A 21139-nucleotide genomic window follows, 5' to 3' on the forward strand; every position below is an offset into this window, starting at 1 on the left:
AAACTCGTAGGGGTCATACGGTGCCTGGGGGAAAATGGAAGGCATTCAGACTGGAAATTCAAGGAATTAGAGCTGATGTCCATTTTCTCAGATCGAGTTCCTCACCAGCACCAAGGAACCTTCGTCGAAGGAGCTGGTTTAGCCCAACCCCATGAAATTATTTTTATTTTGTGAGAGGTGATGTGTAGAGAAGTATTGTGTTGAGGAGTGTTGAGAGGCATGATAGATGAGTACTTGCCAGTGTTCATGCGAGGCTGGCCAAGCACTAAAGAGATGGCAATCTCTCTCAAGTGGCGCGCAGCAATACTATTTAAAATTCCACGTTCTTTCAATGTTTACGTTTGTCCTCGTTGAATCTATTTGAAAGTAAACCGTCGAATGTTGCGAGTTTCGTATCATTTGCTGCGTATATAATTCATGGCGACGGCACTGAGCGCTATCAATCAAAATAGATTAGAGAAAATTTCCCTCTTGCAGAGATGCTGCCTAGAAGATGGCGTATATTACATCGAAACAGTTGTATAAGTATTCAAGGATATTCGGAGGTGGTAATAGCAAAAGAATATTCGAAATAATGGAGTAAAACCGAGGGACTAGATTATGGTGCGGAGTGTGCACCTGAGCGTCGACTCAGTGGCTCGATCGATGCAGGAGTGTGAGGAGGTGTGGAGGTGGCGCTCAACCACTACATTCTTACTTATTACATATATTCCGTACACCATCGGGATTTTTCGCCAACAGAGGACTCGATAAACGTGCAGAGGAGGGTGAGTTGTGATTTGGTGTGGCTGGAGGCGCGAGGGGGGTCGGGTATATGCAGTACAAAGTGAAGTGAAGGAGTTTGTTGTTATGGATGTGAGGGGCTGCTGGATATCTCTACTTGTCCATTTCCCTTGTGACTCATCCAACTCTATGGCATTTCCTGCTGTTTGTGTCTTCCCGGTGGATGCCAGGAATGGTAGTCATGGTGCAGGATCTCGTAGGGTGTCCCTGAGTCACTAGATGAAGCAGTTTAGGGCCGTCTTAGCCACTTTCTTGGAGTGGTAAAGGCTGTTGGGTGTGGTGGGAGGGTGAGGCTCTAGGGCTGTTATCTACGTTATCTGGTTTATCATACTCTCTACCATGATAACACCCCAGCACCATGATAACCTCCCACCACCCTCCTCTCACTCCAGCAGCAAGGGTTTGCAGGAGAGAGTCACGGTGTGGGTGATGGATGTTAAACAAGCAGTGTTATCACCGTGATTGTTTGCTGTCACCAACTAGACTGTTTAATTGTTACCAGCTTGAGAGCGTGACTCTTTACTGTCACCAGATTGACTGTTTACTGTCGCCACCGTTATATTGTCGCCACCATTAGTCACCAACGTGTCACTGTCAAGAACGTGACCCAGTCACCAATGTGACTGCTCACAATCACTCTTGGACTGCTCGCAGTTGTCCTGCCCCTGGACTGCTCACTCACCCTTTATTTACTGTCACCTCCATGGATTGTAAAGGACCTGCCTAGTATGGGCCAACAGGCCTGCTGCAGTGATCCTCCTTTCTTATGTTCTTAATTGCTGTCACCACCATGGAGGGGTAGGCCAGTGGAAGGCCTCGGTCAGATGACCAAACAGTACAGTGGTGGGTCATCGTATGACTAAAACACGCGTCAGGAAACACTTGGTCTGTTTCCTGACGAATCTTATTCTTAACTTAAGGGTAGGTTAGGTTAGGTAAAATTCGTCAGTTAGCAAGTGTTTCCTGATTCGGATCTTAGTGTAGTGCAGTGTCACCCCATGTCACCCATGTTTACTATCACTCCCATGAGTTAATTTACTGTCACCTCGCAGTGTGTTTGTCACCACCCTGAGTGTTTATTTTTTGTCACCCCCAAGAGTGTTTACTGTCACCATCTGGAGCATTTGTTTACTGTCACCACCCTGAGTGTTTACTGTCATCACCCAGAGCATTTGTTTACCATCACCACCCGGACCATTTGTCTACTATCACCACCTGGAGCATTTGTTAACCATTACCACCCTGAGTGTTTACTGCCACCACTGTGATTGTGTACCTTCCCCATCTCGATTTGACTGCCCTCTCTGCCTTGACTGCCCTCTCTGCCTTGACTGCCCTCTCTGCCTTGACTGCCCTCTCTGCCTTGACTGCCCTCTCTGCCTTGACTGCCCTCTCTGCCTTGACTGCCCTCTCTGCCTTGACTGCCCTCTCTGCCTTGACTGCCCTCTCTGCCTTGACTGCCCTCTCTGCCTTGACTGCCCCCTCTGCCTTGACTGCCCCCTCTGCCTTGACTGCCCCCTCTGCCTTGACTGCCCTCTCTGCCTTGACTGCCCTCTCTGCCTTGACTGCCCTCTCTGCCTTGACTGCCCTCTCTGCCTTGACTGCCCTCTCTGCCTTGACTGCCCTCTCTGCCTTGACTGCCCTCTCTGCCTTGACTGCCCTCTCTGCCTTGACTGCCCTCTCTGCCTTGACTGCCCCCTCTGCCTTGACTGCCCCCTCTGCCTTGACTGCCCCCTCTGCCTTGACTGCCCCCTCTGCCTTGACTGACCCCTCTGCCTTGACTGCCCCCTCTGCCTTGACTTCCCCCTCTGCCTTGACTGCCCCCTCTGCCTTGACTGCCCCCTCTGCCTTGACTGCCCCCTCTGCCTTGACTGCCCCTTCTGCCTTGACTGCCCCCTCTGCCTTGACTGCCCCCTCTGCCTTGACTGCCCTCTCTGCCTTGACTGCCCTCTCTGCCTTGACTACCATCTCTACCTTGACTGCCCCCTCTGCCTTGACTGCCCACTCTGCCTTGACTGCCCTCTCTGCCTTGACTCCCATCTCTGCCTTGACTATTTTCTGTCACCCCTTGAAGTCATTCCCAAGAATGTGATCTGCAGTGGTCGACTTCTTTGATACCTTTGATGGGTTTCGAGAGTTCTCCTACTCCTGCAGCCAACCCCTAGGCCAGGCTTGGCAGCCTGCATAACCATCACAGCCTGGATGATCTGGCAAAATGCAGTTGGAATTGTCAGGTTTTCTGTCTTCTGCATTTGTTCTAGCAGCATTTTTGATGAAAATACCCAGGATTAGATATTCACAAATAACAAGGAACTACTCATAGATATACCAGTTACAAAAACAATATACTCTGACTACAACATCATAGAAGTACAAATGAGTATAAACTCAGGAATACAGCACTAATGTAAGGGATGGGATGTTCAGTAAGTTTAACTTCAACAACCATAGGGTTGCGATGAATGGTTTGAAAAACCGACAAGTTGAAGATTGAGAGACTTATGCAACATATGGGAATCTTTATTCAGGAAACGTTTCGCCACACAGTGGCTTAACGTTTCCTGAATAAAGATTCCCATATGTTGCATAAGTGTCTCAATCTTCAACCATAGGGTTGACTGGGACAAAATAAACCAAGAATTGTCAGACATATCCTGGGGAACACACATGAACATTCTAAATCCTCACTAGTACCTGGAGAAGCTGAGTACAAAAGCATAGAAGGTCTGTATTTATTACATACCATTGAGGAAACCCAAGAGAATATCGGTTATAGAGAGAGGGAGAGAGAGCGAGCGAGCATAGGAGATGGTACAACAGAAGAAGGCAGGTTACCAGATTTCTTAAAAACACAAATGTGTCACACCAAAGGAAAGATAATCTTAGCCAAGGGATAACTGATTTAGAACAAACACTTCAGAGGTCATACCGATCAGAAGAAGCACAAAGGGAACAAATAGCTATCCAGGATATTGCAAGAAACCCAAAATATTTTTATTCATATGCAGAATCCAAGCTAAGAACTACCTGTAAAATTGGAACAGGAAATGAGCAAAATTCTAAAGGAACAGTATGAGTAGGTGTTCAGCATTCCTCTAAATGACAGCATGATAGAGAATGCAGAAATGTTTTTCACTCCAGCAGAAGGCCGCACAGACTGACTGTCGGCACCAGTCCCATAATTTTGTTAAAAAAGAAAAACTTGAAATCATACCCACTCACTCAGCACCTGGACCAGATTCATAGAATGCCCAATTTATGAAGAGTGCAAAGCACTACTAGCAAGAGCCCTCATTATTCTCTGGAGAAAGAGCCTAGACATAGATGAAATACCAGAGTGCAGACATAGCTCCTGTGCACTAGCTAAAAGTTGCAGACCAGTAGCACTAACTTTCCACATCATAAAAGTCTTTGAAAAAGTGATAAGACAGCAGATTACAAATTTCGTGAAACAGCAGTCGGCATAGCCCAAACCAGTATGAGTTTTAGAGCAGGATGATCATACCTACAACAACTACTGAACCACTATGACAGAATTATGGAGGCTTTGGAAGACAACCAAAATGCAGATGTGATATACACAGACTTTGCAAAGGCATTTGACAAATGTGATCATGGTGTGATTGCACACAAAATAAGGGCCAAAGGCATTATGGGGAAGGTACACTGATGGATTTTCAGGTTCCTAACACGCACAACACAAAAAGTGGTTGTACATAAGCAGCAAAATCCAGCATCAGTGAAGTTTTAAAAAGCTCAGTTCCCCAAGGCACTGTTTTGGCACCTGTGCTGTTTCTTATCCTTATAGCAGACATAGATATCAACACCCATCACAGTTTTGTATCATTATTTGCAGAAAATACTAAAATAAGCATGAAAATTACTTTGGTAGAAGATAGTGAAAAAATTACAGGAACTTAATGTTCAGTAACACTTACAAAACTCAAGAGGATTGTCAAATAGAACGAAAGGAACGCTTGAAACATTTGGGAATAATTATGTCAAGTGACCTTGCTTTCAAAGAACAGAATAAGACAAAGGTTACTACAGCCAGGAGTATGACAGAGTGGGTAATGAGAACTTTCAGAAGAAGGGAAATAATGCCATGGTGACACTTTTCAAATTGCTAATTCTCCCTCGTTTGGAATATTGTTCAGTGTTGATGGCCCATTCAGGGCTGGAGAAATACCAGAGCTGGAACAAATACAGAGATCATTTATGGCCCACATAGAGCCAGTAAAGCATTTAAATTACTGGGAATACCTTAGTCTTAAAAATGTACTCACTGGTGTGGAGGAGAAAGAGAGACATGATAGTGTATACCTGGAAAATACTTGAGGGCCTGAGGGTGTGGTGGGCACAATAAGTAAAAGGACACAAATGCAACTAATGTGACATTTTATTGTGGCAACGTTTTGCTCTCCAGGAGCTTTATCAAGCCATTACAAACAATACATGGACACAGGGTATGTATATACCCTCTGTCCATTTTACTTAACATCTGTCCTTTTACTTAACATCTTTACCAGGTGCTGGATCAGCCAGGCTGTGTTGGATATGTGGGGCAGCAGGCCTCCAGCAGCAACAGCCTGGTTGATCAGGCTAGCACCAGACGAGCCTGGCCCATGGCCGGGGTCCAGGAGTAGAAAGACACTTGAAACTCATCAAAGGTAAATCATAGGTCGATATCTTCTGGTAAGATGTTATGTTCTCTTATTGTGCCCATGGCACTTCTGCCTTACACTGGGTTTATTCTACACATTCTTCCATATCTTATTTCTTAGTCCAGTATGTTATGGTTGTGTGTAGATTTGGGACCAGGCCCTCAAGCACCTTCCGTGTATATGTTGTCATGTATATCTCCTCCGCTTTAACAAGCACATATTTAAGATTTTGAGGTGTTTCCAGTAACTTAAAAGCTTTATTGGCTCTGTGTGGGCCATAAAGAATTTTTTAATCTATTCCTGCAATATCTCTTATGCCCTAAATGGAGCTGTCAACACTGACCAATATCCTAAGTGAGCTAGCACGAGCAATTTGAAAAATGTCACCATTGGGGCTATTTCTCCTTGCTCTGAAAAGTCTCAGTATCTACCGTCATGATATGCCTTACTGTATACGAGGGCCCCGCTTATACAGCAGGTTAGGTTCCAGGCTGCTGCTGTAAAGTGAGAATCACTGTAAAGTGAAACATAGCCTTTTTTTCTCTTTCAAATGTATACAAAAGCCTGATAACATGTTTACACTATCATATATTAAGTGAACAATAGAGCTAGGCCTAAAAAATACATATACATTACACATATTACAACACTTTGTAATTTTTTTTTATAGTATTAGTTTATACCTAGTTGTACTTTAGCTCATTCTAGTACAACACATAGACAATATCAATTTCATTATGTTTATTAGTGACTATACTCTATATGACCAAAGTGCTTTAGCGGTATACTTATCCAAACCTCCCACCACTACAGAAATCAGTATTAGAACTCACCACATAATACAGGATATAAATAACCACTATTTAAACCTAAAAGATGAATGATTACATTGACCCTGATCTAAACCTCCATAATCTAACACACAATCAAAACTTATTGGAAAGTAACTGCCTTTATTACACAGCATCACAAGCCAGCACTATCCTGAACACTGCTTAAAGTCTATCAGTTCTTAACTACAACATTAGGTCCTTAAGCAAACACTATGATGACCTCCTGGCACTCCTTGAGTCACTAAAGACACCCTTCTCCTGCATTATTCTTACTGAGACCTGGCTTAAGCAGGACACAATTGATATCTACCCACTACCAGGATACACAGCAATTCACAACTGCAGACCATACCAAGTTGGGGGTGGTACTGCAATTTATTACTCTAACCAACTATCTTGTATTAGCACTAATTGCTTTAGTGATGAATATGGCGAATACATTTTTGCTAATTTTACTGTAAAAAACCTCAAGACGCCTATAACAATCGGTGCCATATACCGGATACCCCACACAAACATCCCAAACTTCAGTGAGAATCTAAAGTCACTAATAACAAACAGACAAATGAACAAGCACCACCTTCTCTTAGCTGGAGACTTCAATATCAACCTTGGCCTACAACATGATCAGACTGTAACCGATTTCATCAACAATATGAACAACACACTTCTCATACCAACAATAACTAAACCAACCAGGCTGACTGAGACAAGTGCAACCATAATAGACCACATATGGACCAATATACTAGTCCCCCTTAAATCAGGGATAATCACAGACAGCACTGCTGACCACTACCCTACCTTCCTCCTGACAAACATTAGTAAACCACCACTTGAATACAACAAAGTCTCATTTAGACTCCATGATGAGGCCTCAATAAGGAAGTTCACAGCTGACCTAGAGACTGTTGACTGGCCTACAGAATTCTCCAAGGCCAATGGTATTGATGACTGGACAGACATTTTTCTTAACAAACTACAGTGGACCCCCGCATAACGATGGCATCACATAGCGATTAATCCGCTTACCGCTTGCTTTAATCGCAAAAATTTTGCCTCACATACCGCTTAAAAACCCGCTCACCGATTTTCGTCCGAGACGCGTCCAATGTGCGGCCTGAGCCACGCTCACATGTTCTGCCGGTGGCATTGTTTACCAGCCAGCCTCCGCGGTAACATCCAAGCATACAATCGGAATATTTCGTATTATTACAGTGTTTTCGGTTCTTTTTCTGGAAAATAAGTGACCATGGGCCCCAAGAAAGCTTCTAGTGCCAACCCTACAGCAATAAGGGTGAGAATTACAATAGAGATGAAGAAAAAGATCATTGATAAGTATGAAAGTGGAGTGCGTGTCTCCGAGCTGGCCAGGTTGTATAATAAACCCCAATCAACTATCGCTACTATTGGTGGTACAGCTGCTGCTGCACTGTCAGCTGCTGCTGCTGCTGTAGCATCGTCTGCTGCTGCTGCTGCTGTAGCATCGTCTGCTGCTGCTGTAACATCGTCTGTTGCTGCTGTAGCATCGTCTGCTGCTGCTGTAGCATCGTCTGTTGCTGCTGTACCACCATCAGCTGCTGCTGCTGCTGTAGCATCGTCTGCTGCTGCTGTAGCATCGTCTGCTGCTGCTGTAGCATCGTCTGTTGCTGCTGTACCACCGTCAGCTGCTGCTGCTGCTGTAGCACCGTTGTTGGTGTGGCTTATTTAGAATACCAAGAAACAATTAACCCCAGAGGATTTGCCACCCAGGATAACCCAAAAAAGTCAGTGTCATCGAAGACTGTCTAACTTATTTCCATTGGGGTCCTTAATCTTGTCTCCCAGGATGCAACCCACACAAGTCGACTAACACCCAGGTGAACAGGGAAAAATGCCTGGAACTAGTGCTCATATTGGTGAATTTAAAGCCAGCAAAGGTTGGTTTGAGAGATTTAAGAATCGTAATGGCATACACAGTGTGATAAGGCCTGTTCTGGAAGAAAATGCCAAACAGGACCTACAGTACTCAGGAGGAAAAGGCACTCCCAGGACACAGTGTCTCATCAGTCATTGCTGCATCTTCAATAAAGGTAAGTGTCATTTATTCTTCATTTAGTAGACTAGTACATGCACAATATATACTGTGCATGTACTACTCTACTATTGTGCATGTATCCTTCTCTTTGTGTGTAGGAAAATGTATATTTCATGTGGTAAAAATTTTTTTTTCATACTTTTGGGTGTCTTGCACGGATTAATTTTATTTCCATTATTTCTTATGGGGAAAATTCATTCACATACCGATTATTTCGCATAACAATTACCCCTCTTGCACGGATTAAAATCGTTATGCGGGGGTCCACTGTACTTAGACTATACAACAAACATTGTCCTATAAAAACGAAACAGATCACAAGCAAACGGCTTGGTTGCCCATGGCTAACCAGCACCATTCTGAAATCCATTGATAAGAAACACCAATATGAAAAGCAATATAGACAGGGCTCAATACACAAAGATATTCTTAAACTCTATTCATCAGTCCTCACCAAAGTAATAAAGAAAGCCAAACAACTATACTACTCCAGTAGATTCACTGACACAAGAGGAGATATAAAAAAGACCTGGAAAACACACTCTCAGATTCTAGGGACCCACAAACTAAAAAAAAAACAAGAACATTGTCCTAACTAAACCCAATGAAACACCACCGCAACCCACCGACACAGCTAACAAGATAAACGACTTCTTCTCAACCATAGGTTCTAATCTCGCCAATAAAATCCCATGTACCAATGCCCATGCCGGGGACTACCTAGATGGGAATTTCCCAAATTCCTTCTATCTTGCTCCAACTGAGCCCACGGAAGTCACCGAGATTATAAAGTCACTTAAAAATAACTCAGGGAATCTGTCTCATGTCCCACCATTATTGTACAAGAGAGTGGCCCATGTCCTCTCGCATACTATCTCATTGCTTTTTAACAATTCACTAGAAGCTAGCACCTTCCCGAAACTACTCAAGATGGCAAGGGTTACACCAATACATAAAGGTGGTGACCCTACAGATTTAAACAACTATAGGCCAATATCAAACTTACCATTGCTATCCAAAATCTTTGAGAAACTCGTGCACAGGAGACTATATTCATTTATAACGTCACAAAACATACTCAACCCCTGCCAGTTTGGATTCAGGAAAAATAAAAGCACTAACGATGCAATTATAAAAATGCTAGATCTGCTTTACACAGCATTGGAAAATAAGGAATATCCACTAGGAATTTTTATTGACCTAAGAAAAGCTTTTGACACAGTAGACCACGGCATCCTACTCCACAAACTTGACCATTATGGTATAAGAGGCCATGCGCTTGCATATTTCAAATCTTACCTTACTAATAGGTATCAGTATGTCACCATTAAAGACACAGCATCAACAACACAGCCACTTGATACTGGAGTTCTGCAGGGAAGTGTCCTTGGTCCCCTGCTCTTCCTCATATACATCAATGATCTTCCAAACGTATCTCGACACCTGAACCCCATTCTCTTTGCTGACGACACGACTTATATCATCTCTCACCCTAATCTTGCAACCCTCAACACCATTGTTAATGAGGAGCTGATCAAAATATCGACTTGGATGACAGCCAATAAACTTATGCTTAACGTTGACAAAACCTACTACATTATGTTTGGTAGCAGAGCAGGAGATGCGCAAATTAACATTAAGATCGACCACTCTAATTACCAGGCATAATGAGGGCAAATTCCTAGGCCTATACCTCGACAACAACCTGAACTTCAGCACCCATATCTAACACACAACCAAAAAAGTATCCAAAACGGTTGGGATCCTCTCCAAGATACGATACTACGTGCCGCAAACTGCCCTTTTCACACTATACCATTCACTTATATATCCATACCTCACCTATGCTATGTGTGCTTGGGGTTCAACTGCAGCAACACACCTAAAGCCAATAATAACCCAACAAAAAGCCGCAGTAAGAATAATCACTAAATCCCACCCCTGGCAACACACCCCCCCACTCTTCATAGATCTAAACTTACTCCCTGTTCAGTACATCCACACTTACTACTGTGCAATCTATATCTACAGGACCTTAAATTCCAATATTAACCTTGACCTAAAACGCTTTCTTGATAGTTGTGACAGAACCCACAGGCACAACACCAGACACAAACATCTCTATGACATTCCCAGTGTCCGACTAAACCTTTACAAAAATTCAATGTATGTCAAAGGCCCTAAAATCTGGAACACCCTACCTGAAAATTCCAAAACTGCAGACACATTCATCACCTTCAAAACTACCATCAGAAAACATCTTATCTCCCTGATACACCCTGTCAACTAATAATACGAATACCACCTGGTGGTTCACACTTACTCACCCATTTGACCATAAACAGAAATATCAGTCTCAATCTCAAAATAATGAATCTTAACTAGTCAAAAGTTGGCCTGTGATACTCCAATACTGAAACTATGTATAGTGCCAAAACAAAAGCATTCACATTGCTAAACTCACAACTAGTATTTAGTCACTTAGCCATAATACCAACTTATCTCATAATTTTGTAACATTTTAAACCTTAGATTTAATATAAGTCTGCCCGAAATGCCTAGCCTTGCTATGCGTTCTAGTGGTACACTCTGTAATTATTATTTTACTACATGTAAACCACACAATAACCAAATTCTGTAAACTCAGCATTGTAATACTTATAGAGAATAAAGTTTGAATTTGAATAATTGGGTACCCTTCCTGCAGCTGACTGGGTTGATAGGGTTCTTGCATCTGATCTAATATTAGGCAGAAATGCTGTATATTAGGCAGTACCATCTATTCATTATTTTCTTTTCTTCATGTAGATTTGTGTTATTGACCAATGTGTTCGGGCAATATGTATCTTGAATTCATTGAGGAAAACATGTGAAATATGGCAAGTACTATGAGCCTTAATAATTTTTATTTTAATTTAAACGTTCAGGTGGTCTATTTCAATGTTACTGTTTCTATGTAAGTATTGAAATTCTATTGAGAACTAATATCTAGGCATGGCTAGTGTCTATTTGTTTCATAATTCCTAGAGATTTCATTATTTGTTTAGCAGTCATGATGATTTTGGTTAACCGCTTGTGATTTGAATGACTAAAGCTTACTGCTGTTTTAGCTTAGCTGTAAATTACCAGCAGGCATCTTTTATTGGAATCCCTTGTTTTCTGTAAATCTGGTGTACAGGTTCTATGATATGCTTTCATGTAGGAACATTTTTTAACCCTTTCAGGGTTTTGGTCGTAATAGTACGGCTTACGCACCAGGGTTTTTGACGTACAGTGGACCCTCGCATAACACTATTAATCCGTTCCTGAGAGCTCAATGTTAGGCGAAATTATCGTTAGGCGAATGAATTTTCCCCATAAGAAATAATGGAAATCAAATTAATCTGTGCAAGACACCCCAAAGTATGAAAAAAAAAATTTACCACATGAAATATTAATTTTAATACACACAAACTGAAGAAGACATGCACAGTTACATGACACTCAACTTTATTGAAGATCTGGTGATGATTGATGGAATGGGAGGAGGGGAGAGTGTTGATGGGGAATCCCCTTCCATTACGACTTGAGGTGTCAAGTCCTTTTCCGGGGTTACTTCCCTTCTTTTAATGCCACTAGGACCAGCTTCAGAGTCACTGGACTTCTGTCGCACAACATATCTGTCCATAGAGGTCTGTACCTCTCGTTCCTTTATGACATTCCTAACTTATCTGTCCATAGAGGTCTGTACCTCTCGTTCCTTTATGACATTCCTAAAGTGTTTCACGACGTTGTCAGTGTAATAGTCACCAGCACGGCTTGCAATAGCTGTCTGAGGGTGATTTTCATCCATAAGGGTTTGCACTTTAAGTCACATTGTGCAGATTTCCTTAATCTTTGAAGTAGGCAACTTCTTCAATTTCTCTCTCCCCTCCTCCTCTTGCTGTTGAAGTTGATTTAGCAGCTCATCAGTGGTTAGTTCTTCATTGTCCTCCTCCACCAACTCTTCCACATCCTCCCCACTAACCTCCAACTCCAAGGACTTCCCCAGTGCCACAATTTATTCCTCAACTGGCATACACCTCTCAGGGTTAGCCTCAAATCCTTCAAAATCCCTTTTGTCTACACATTCTGGCCACAGTTTCTTCCAAGCAGAGTTCAAGGTCCTCTTAGTCACTCCCTCCCAAGCCTTACCTATAAGGTTTACACAATTGAGGATATTAAAGTGATCTCTCCAAAACTCTCTTAGAGTCAGTTGAGTTTCTGAGGTCACTACAAAGCACCTTTCAAACAGAGCTTTTGTGTACAGTTTTTTGAAGTTTGAAATGACCTGCTGGTCCATGGGCTGCAGGAGAGGAGTGATATTAGGAGGCAAAAACTTGACCTTAATGAAGCTCATGTCCCCACAAAGTCACTCTGCTAAGTCTGTAGGATGACCAGGCATTGTCTAACACCAGGAGGCACTTAAGGTCTAATTTCTTTTCAGTTAGGTAATTTTTCACATTGGGGGCAAATGCTTGGTGTAACCAGTCATAGAAAAAGTCCCTAGTGACCCATGCCTGTTTGCCCTCCACAGCACACACAAATTAGCCTTGAGGATATTCTTTTGCCTGAACGCTCTGGGAGTTTCAGAGTGATACATTAATAAAGGCTTCACTTTGCAATCACCACTAGCATTGGCACACATTAACAGAGTAAGCCTGTCTTTCATAGGCTTATGTCCTGGAAGTGCCTTTTCCTCCTCAGTAATGTAGGTCCTGCTTGGCATTTTCTTCCAAAACAGGCCTGTTTTGTCACAATTAAACACTTGTTCAGGTTTCAGTCCTTCACTGTCTATGTACTACTTGAATTCCTGCACATATTTTTCAGCTGCTTTGTGGTCCGAACTGGCAGCCTCACCATGCCTTATCACACTATGTATGCCATAACGCTTCTTAAATCTCTCAAACCAACCTTTGCTGGCCTTAAATTCACTCACATCATCACTAGTTGCAGGCATTTTTCTAATTAAATCCTGATACAACTTCCTAGCCTTTTCACTTATGATCGCTTGAGAGATGCTATCTCCTGCTATCTGTTTTTCGTTTATCCACACCAATAACAGTCTCTCAACATCTTCTGCCACTTGCGACCTCTGTTTCGAAAACAAAGTTGCACCTTTGGGAAGAACAGCTTCCTTGATTGCCGTTTTCTTGGACACAATAGTAGCGATGGTTGATTGGGGTTTACTATACAACCTGGCCAGCTCGGAGACACGTACTCCACTTTCATACTTAGCAATGATCTCTTTCTTCATCTCCATAGTAATTCTCACCCTTATTCCTGTAGGGTTGGCACTAGAAGCTTTCTTGGGGCCCATGGTCATTTATTTTGCAGGTGAAATCACTAAAAATGCTGTAATAATACGAAATGTTCCGATTGTATGCTTGGATGTTATCGCGGAGGCTGGCTTGTAAACAGTGCCACCGGCGGAACATGTGAGGCTGGCTCAGGCCGCACATAGATGCGTCTCGGACGAATCGCGTTGAGCGAGTTTTTTAGCGCTATGCGAGGCCAAATTTTAGCGATAAAATGTAACACTAGGCGGATTTAACGTTATGTGATGCCAACGTTAGGTGGGGGCCCACTGTACGTACTAGTATGCCTAAATTCTAGCGTCCTCAAATCTAATGAGAGAAAGCTGGTAGGCCTACATATGAAAGAATGGGTCTATGTGGTCAGTGTGCGTGGTATAAAAAAAATCCTGCAGCACATAGTGCAGTGTTATTCACTAATTTTTGCAAGAGAGCCACTTCGGTTAAACACATTGATTGAGAGAGCCGCAGCTACTGCAAGTTAGCGTAACTCAACTAAATTAAGTAGTACTGAGCTGCTAGTGCAATATAGTAAATGAGAAAAATTAGACATGGTAATATTAGCCTGCATATCTTGTTATTACGTAGGTAGTAGGTTGGTAGACAGCAACCACCCAGGGAAGTACTACCGTCCTGCCAGATGACTGTGAAACAGAAACCTGTAACTGTTTTGCATGATGGTAGGATTGCTGGTGTCTTTTTCTGTCTCATAAACACACTAGATAACAGGGATATCTTGCTACTCCAACTTAAGCTTTGGTCACACGTCACAGACATGCACATACATTTAGGTTTTTCTCCTTTTTCTACATAGCTCTTGTTCTTCTTTATTTCTTCTATTGTCCATGGGGAAGTGGAAAAGAATCTTTCCTCCGTAAGCCATGCGTGTCGTATGAGGCGACTAAAATGCCGGGAGCAATGGGCTAGTAACCCCTTCTCCTGTAGACATTTACTAAAAAAGAGAAGAAGAAAAACTTTATAAAATTGGGATGCTTGAATGTGTGTGGATGTAGTGCAGATGACAAGAAACAGATGATTGCTGATGTTATGAATGAAAAGAAGTTGGATGTTCTGGGCCTAAGCGAAACAAAGCTGAAGGGGGTAGGGGAGTTTCGGTGGGGGGAAATAAATGGGATTAAATCTGGAGTATCTGAGAGAGTTAGAGCAAAGGAAGGGGTAGCAGTAATGTTGAATGATCAGTTATGGAAGGAGAAAAGAGAATATGAATGTGTAAATGCAAGAATTATGTGGATTAAAGTAAAGGTTGGATGCGAGAAGTGGGTCATAATAAGCGTGTATGCACCTGGAGAAGAGAGGAATGCAGAGGAGAGAGAGAGATTTTGGGAGATGTTAAGTGAATGTATAGGAGCCTTTGAACCAAGTGAGAGAGTAATTGTGGTAGCGGACCTGAATGCTAAAGTAGGAGAAACTTTTAGAGAGGGTGTGGTAGGTAAGTTTGGGGTGCCAGGTGTAAATGATAATGGGAGCCCTTTGATTGAACTTTGTATAGAAAGGGGTTTAGTTATAGGTAATACATATTTTAAGAAAAAGAGGATAAATAAGTATACAAGATATGATGTAGGGCGAAATGACAGTAGTTTGTTGGATTATGTATTGGTAGATAAAAGACTGTTGAGTAGACTTCAGGATGTACATGTTTATAGAGGGGCCACAGATATATCAGATCACTTTCTAGTTGTAGCTACACTGAGAGTAAAAGGTAGATGGGATACAAGGAGAATAGAAGCATCAGGGAAGAGAGAGGTGAAGGTTTATAAACTAAAAGAGGAGGCAGTTAGGGAAAGATATAAACAGCTATTGGAGGATAGATGGGCTAATGAGAGCATAGGCAATGGGGTCGAAGAGGTATGGGGTAGGTTTAAAAATGTAGTGTTAGTGTGTTCAGCAGAAGTTTGTGGTTACAGGAAAGTGGGTGCGGGAGGGAAGAGGAGCGATTGGTGGAATGATGGTGTAAAGAGAGTAGTAAGGGAGAAAAAGTTAGCATATGAGAAGTTTTTACAAAGTAGAAGTGATGCAAGGAGGGAAGAGTATATGGAGAAAAAGAGAGAGGTTAAGAGAGTGGTGAAGCAATGTAAAAAGAGAGCAAATGAGAGAGTGGGTGAGATGTTATCAACAAATTTTGTTGAAAATAAGAAAAAGTTTTGGAGTGAGATTAACAAGTTAAGGAAGCCTAGAGAACAAATGGATTTGTCAGTTAAAAATAGGAGAGGAGAGTTATTAAATGGAGAGTTAGAGGTATTGGGAAGATGGAGGGAATATTTTGAGGAATTGTTAAATGTTGATGAAGATAGGGAAGCTGTGATTTCGTGTATAGGGCAAGGAGGAATAACATCTTGTAGGAGTGAGGAAGAGCCAGTTGTGAGTGTGGGGGAAGTTCGTGAGGCAGTAGGTAAAATGAAAGGGGGTAAGGCAGCCGGGATTGATGGGATAAAGATAGAAATGTTAAAAGCAGGTGGGGATATAGTTTTGGAGTGGTTGGTGCAATTATTTAATAAATGTATGGAAGAGGGTAAGGTACCTAGGGATTGGCAGAAAGCATGCATAGTTCCTTTGTATAAAGGCAAAGGGGACAAAAGAGAGTGCAAAAATTATAGGGGGATAAGTCTGTTGAGTATACCTGGTAAAGTGTATGGTCGAGTTATTATTGAAAGAATTAAAAGTAAGACTGAGAATAGGATAGCAGATGAACAAGGAGGCTTTAGGAAAGGTAGGGGGTGTGTGGACCAGGTGTTTACAGTGAAACATATAAGTGAACAGTATTTAGATAAGGCTAAAGAGGTCTTTGTGGCATTTATGGATTTGGAAAAGGCATATGACAGGGTGGATAGGGGGGCAATGTGGCAGATGTTGCAGGTGTATGGTGTAGGAGGTAGGTTACTGAAAGCAGTGAAGAGTTTTTACGAGGATAGTGAGGCTCAAGTTAGAGTCCATAGGAAAGAGGGAAATTATTTCCCAGTAAAAGTAGGCCTTAGACAGGGATGTGTGATGTCACCGTGGTTGTTTAATATATTTATAGATGGGGTTGTAAGAGAAGTAAATGCGAGGGTCTTGACAAGAGGCGTGGAGTTAAAAGATAAGGAATCACACATAAAGTGGGAGTTGTCACAGTTGCTCTTTGCTGATGACACTGTGCTCTTGGGAGATTCTGAAGAGAAGTTGCAGAGATTGGTGGATAAATTTGGTAGGGTGTGCAAAAGAAGAAAATTAAAAGTGAATACAGGAAAGAGTAAGGTTATGAGGATAACAAAAAGATTAGGTGATGAAAGATTGGATATCAGATTGGAGGGAGAGAGTATGGAGGAGGTGAATGTATTCAGATATTTGGGAGTGGATGTGTCCGCGGATGGGTCTATGAAGGATGAGGTGAATCATAGAATTGATGAGGGGAAAAGGGTGAGTGGTGCACTTTGGAGTCTGTGGAGACAAAGAAATTGAGCTCAAAGTAGCAAAAATGTTTGATTGGAGGCAAAGAGGGGAATGTATGAGAGTATAGTTTTACCAACACTCTTATATGGGTGTGAAGTATGGGTGATGAATGTTGCAGCAAGGAGAAGGCTGGAGGCAGTGGAGATGTCATGTCTGAGGGCAATGTGTGGTGTGAATATAATGCAGAGAATTCGTAGTTTGGAAGTTAGGAGGAGGTGCGGGATTACCAAAACTGTTGTCCAGAGGGCTGAGGAAGGGTTGTTGAGGTGGTTCGGACATGTAGAGAGAATGGAGTGAAACAGAATGACTTCAAGAGTGTATCAGTCTGTAGTAGAAGGAAGGCGGGGTAGGGGTCGGCCTAGGAAAGGTTGGAGGGAGGGGGTAAAGGAGGTTTTATGTGCGAGGGGCTTGGACTTCCAGCAGGCGTGCGTGAGCGTGTTTGATAGGAGTGAATGGAGACGAATGGTTTTTAATACTTGACGTGCTGTTGGAGTGTGAGCAAAGTAACATTTATGAAGGGGTTCAGGGAAACCGGCAGGCCGGACTTGAGTCCTGGAGATGGGAATTACAGTGCCTGCACTCTGAAGGAGGGGTGTTAATGTTGCAGTTTAAAAACTGTAGTGTAAAGCACCCTTCTGGCAAGACAGTGATGGAGTGAATGATGGTGAAAGTTTTTCTTTTTCGGGCCACCCTGCCTTGGTGGGAATCGGCCAGTGTGATAAAAAAAAAAAATAATCTTGTTATTAATAGCAAAATAAAGACCAAACTTACTTAATGCTCCTTTTCTACTGGTCGGGTCTGGGATGGCTGTTCATCACTATTGCGTTTTTGTTTAACCACAAATCGATCCATCATAACGGACACTACTTGACTGCACTTTGGTTTCAAGTAAAACTAGCCCATCGCAGCTAGCTTCCACAAGCAGCAATAGTTAAGTCGTTACTTTCATATATGTTGCCGCAGTCTCAAATATCTGTTGCCTATTTTCAAACACAAATCTCCAAGAGTAACGAAATACGAAAAGCTTGAACTCAACTGATTCAGTGAGACCACCGACGCCTAGAGCCAGACGTGTCCCTGATCAGTTTCCCGTAGTGGACACGTATGATTTCTGTACGACTAGGGTAGGGATGTTAGAATGTTATCTCTTACTGTGACTTCGTCTTCCATCTCACCTCATGAAAATATGTATCTTACTTGAAAAATTATTTTTCTATATATTTTTTTTATTAATTAATTTATATATTTTTTGAGAGCCGTGAATTCAGTCATCGCGAACCGCCAGCGGCTCGCGAGCCGCGCAGTGAATACCACTGACATAGTGCGTAATGAGAAAAAAACTTTGACCGTGTGTTTGGATTAAAACAGCGACTTTGCACTGTATTTTCGTTTGGTATTTATTGTTGTATTCTAGTTTTTCTGGTCTCATTTTATAGAATGGAAGACATATTGCAGAAATTGAGATGATTTTGACTGGTTTTACAATGAAAAATAACTTGAAATTGAGCTCAAAGTAGCAAAAATGTTTGATTTTTACCAAAGTTCAAAAGTAAACAAATCATGCTATGTGTCCAATACACATCAACTGGCGAGTCTAATATTCTTTCACAAGTGCACTGATATTATTTATACCATTTCTACACTAATGCAGTAGTATGCATAACAGTAAATCTTCTATTTTTTTTTTTTTTTTGTGAGAATAAAAATTCAAAGTGGAAAGCAAAAGAATGTAAGAGGGGCGTGGGGACGTGACTAATGAACAGAGGAAATGTTATTTTAGTGCCAGGAATGTCTCTTGTTTATTCTGGACACCCTATTCGGAAATTGGCAACTTTTGGAATTTGTGTGAAATTGGCAAAATTACTAAATTCTGACCACTGTATTGGATAGTTGAAATTGGTAAATGGGTGGTTTCTTGTATTCATTTAATAGAAAAAATGGAGTTCTAACAAAATAGTTATGATTTTTGTCGACTAGTACACTGGAATTGGCTGAAAATAGGGCTCAAATTGGGCAAAATCGCCGATGCGTAAACATCGTCGAGACAGCTAACTTTGCGAGAGCATAATCCCATATGTTTTCCATCAAATTTCATACTTTTGGTGTCATTATGATCGGGAAAAGATTCTCTCTTTTCATAAGAAAAAATAATAATTTTTTTTTTTTAAATTTGGCCGACCCTGAGAACAAGTCTCTGAAAGGGCCTGTTGACCCTGAAAGGGTTAAAATAATTCTGCACTATAGTTTAAAACATTTTTTGGCTTGTAAGTTGGAAACATCCTCTTTCATTTGTTCTTATGGTATTTTTTCTCATGTACATTATTGCTTTGGTTTTACCTAATATCTTGGCAGTCACAGTATATTAAAGTGCTGTGCAAGGGACATTACCGAACAGTTCTGATGTCGATTTTTTTTTGTTGCAGTGCCGAGCTGAGCCGGCGCCATGAGTTATCAGATGCCTCAGCAAGCACGGCCTTGTAAGTTGCCTGCCCAGTTATTCATATACCATAATAAAATTTATTTGTTATAAGAATTGTCATGGTCAGTTTGGTTTTGATGAATATTTTTAGTTAAAATTTGTTCATGTAGGATGGGGATCACAGTCATTGATTAGCAATTGTGTATAGTTATAGTGCAGTATATTATTGTGATTTTTCTTACCTGGACTACTTTTTCTTATTTTGTATTTATATAAAAACTGTTATTGACTTTAATCTTTATGCAGTACTAATGTATTTAAATTTTGAATTTCTTAATGTCAGTGTTAATTCTACAAAATCAATGTTTGTTACTTCTTTGGTAGAAGGTTAACAATCCAGAATAACTCAAGAAAACCAGCAGTGTGACTTATTTTGATAGGTTTTTTAAATCTTCTTCCCTAAAATGACTCACAACAGCCAACTAATTCCTAAATACTGTATCTACCTACTCATTGGTGAACAGGGGCAGCTGAGTAAGACTTGCCCATACATTTGAATTTGCTTTTGTACTGATTCTGAATCTTTCTGCTCTTGAGCTGTTTGCTCTACCATTTACTAGAATCACTTATGTATAAATTTGCATATTGTACTTCAGAATTATTAGTTACAGTAGACCTTTATATTACATGGTAGTTACGTTTCTGAAAACGCCATGTTAGGTAAAACAGTGTTAGATAAACTGAAGAACTTACGGGAAAAATAGGGTTATGTTCCTGGGAGCCCCCAAAAAGCCAAACAACTTTTTTTTAGACCAACAGATCTTACAAAAACAAAAGTGAATATGTAATTGTAGTTCATTGTCATGGTATATTATGTTTTTACTGCTTACGACTACACTTGAAACAAAAATAATAGTATTTATTACCTTAAATTGTGGTTGCTGGGATATGTCAGTGATTGTGAAGACAGTGGAGATGCATGGTTTGGTCCTACTGGGTTGAGGTGGATGGTTGTTGATTTTTCGGCAGAAGTGGATGGTAGAAGTTCTGGTACTGAAGTCGATCGTTGTATTGGAGTGTGCATAAATTCTGTAATGGATCTATGGGTTCTTTTACCCTGCAGTACATTATACAGTGTAAGGCATCATCAACTGGTCTAGACCTCATTTCAAAGCACTGCTTCTAGATTTGTCAGGGTCCTCTTCAGTGAAAAAAGTCTGCTAGTTTAGCCGTAACATGGAACTGCTCATGGAACTGCTGCAGTGTTAACTGTTCTTCAGGTTCTTAATCTTTTGTTATGTGGCTCCCTTGTATCTGTGCACCGAGCTCTGCCAACATTTCCTCGGAGCCCCTGTCTTCATCATCATCATCTTCTAAGAGTTCATTCACATCATCATCATTCGTATCTTCAGAACCACCACCTGGTACTCTCCTTGCCAGCTGAACAATTTCCTGAACCTGACTCAAGCAAGGGAAAAGAACTAACTAGAGAAGGCCATAACTTTCCCCAGCCTGCATTTAATGTTGATTGGGGCACTTCATTCCTTGCACTTCTAGCATAGCTGATGGCATCTGCTGTGTTA

At 41.5% G+C, this 21139-nt stretch overlaps 1 protein-coding gene across 2 annotated transcripts in view; it reads left to right on the forward strand.

Moving 5' to 3' along the window:
* The first annotated feature begins 607 nt into the window (after window positions 1–607).
* The window catches only part of arm (armadillo), a 59676-nt gene continuing 39144 nt past the window's right edge, over window positions 608–21139 (forward strand). The window contains exons 1-2 of one of the 2 annotated variants that reach the window (XM_053786873.2): window positions 608–767; window positions 19561–19614. In XM_053786873.2, coding sequence (XP_053642848.2) covers window positions 19581–19614 — 34 coding nt within the window. In that variant the 5' untranslated portion in view covers window positions 608–767; window positions 19561–19580. The remainder of the gene's footprint in view (window positions 768–19560; window positions 19615–21139) is intronic. The other variant, XM_070093047.1, reaches the window with a different exon arrangement.

The sequence above is a fragment of the Cherax quadricarinatus genome, chromosome 41 (genome assembly GCF_038502225.1).
Source record: "Cherax quadricarinatus isolate ZL_2023a chromosome 41, ASM3850222v1, whole genome shotgun sequence".
NCBI classification, from domain to species: Eukaryota; Metazoa; Arthropoda; class Malacostraca; order Decapoda; family Parastacidae; genus Cherax; species Cherax quadricarinatus.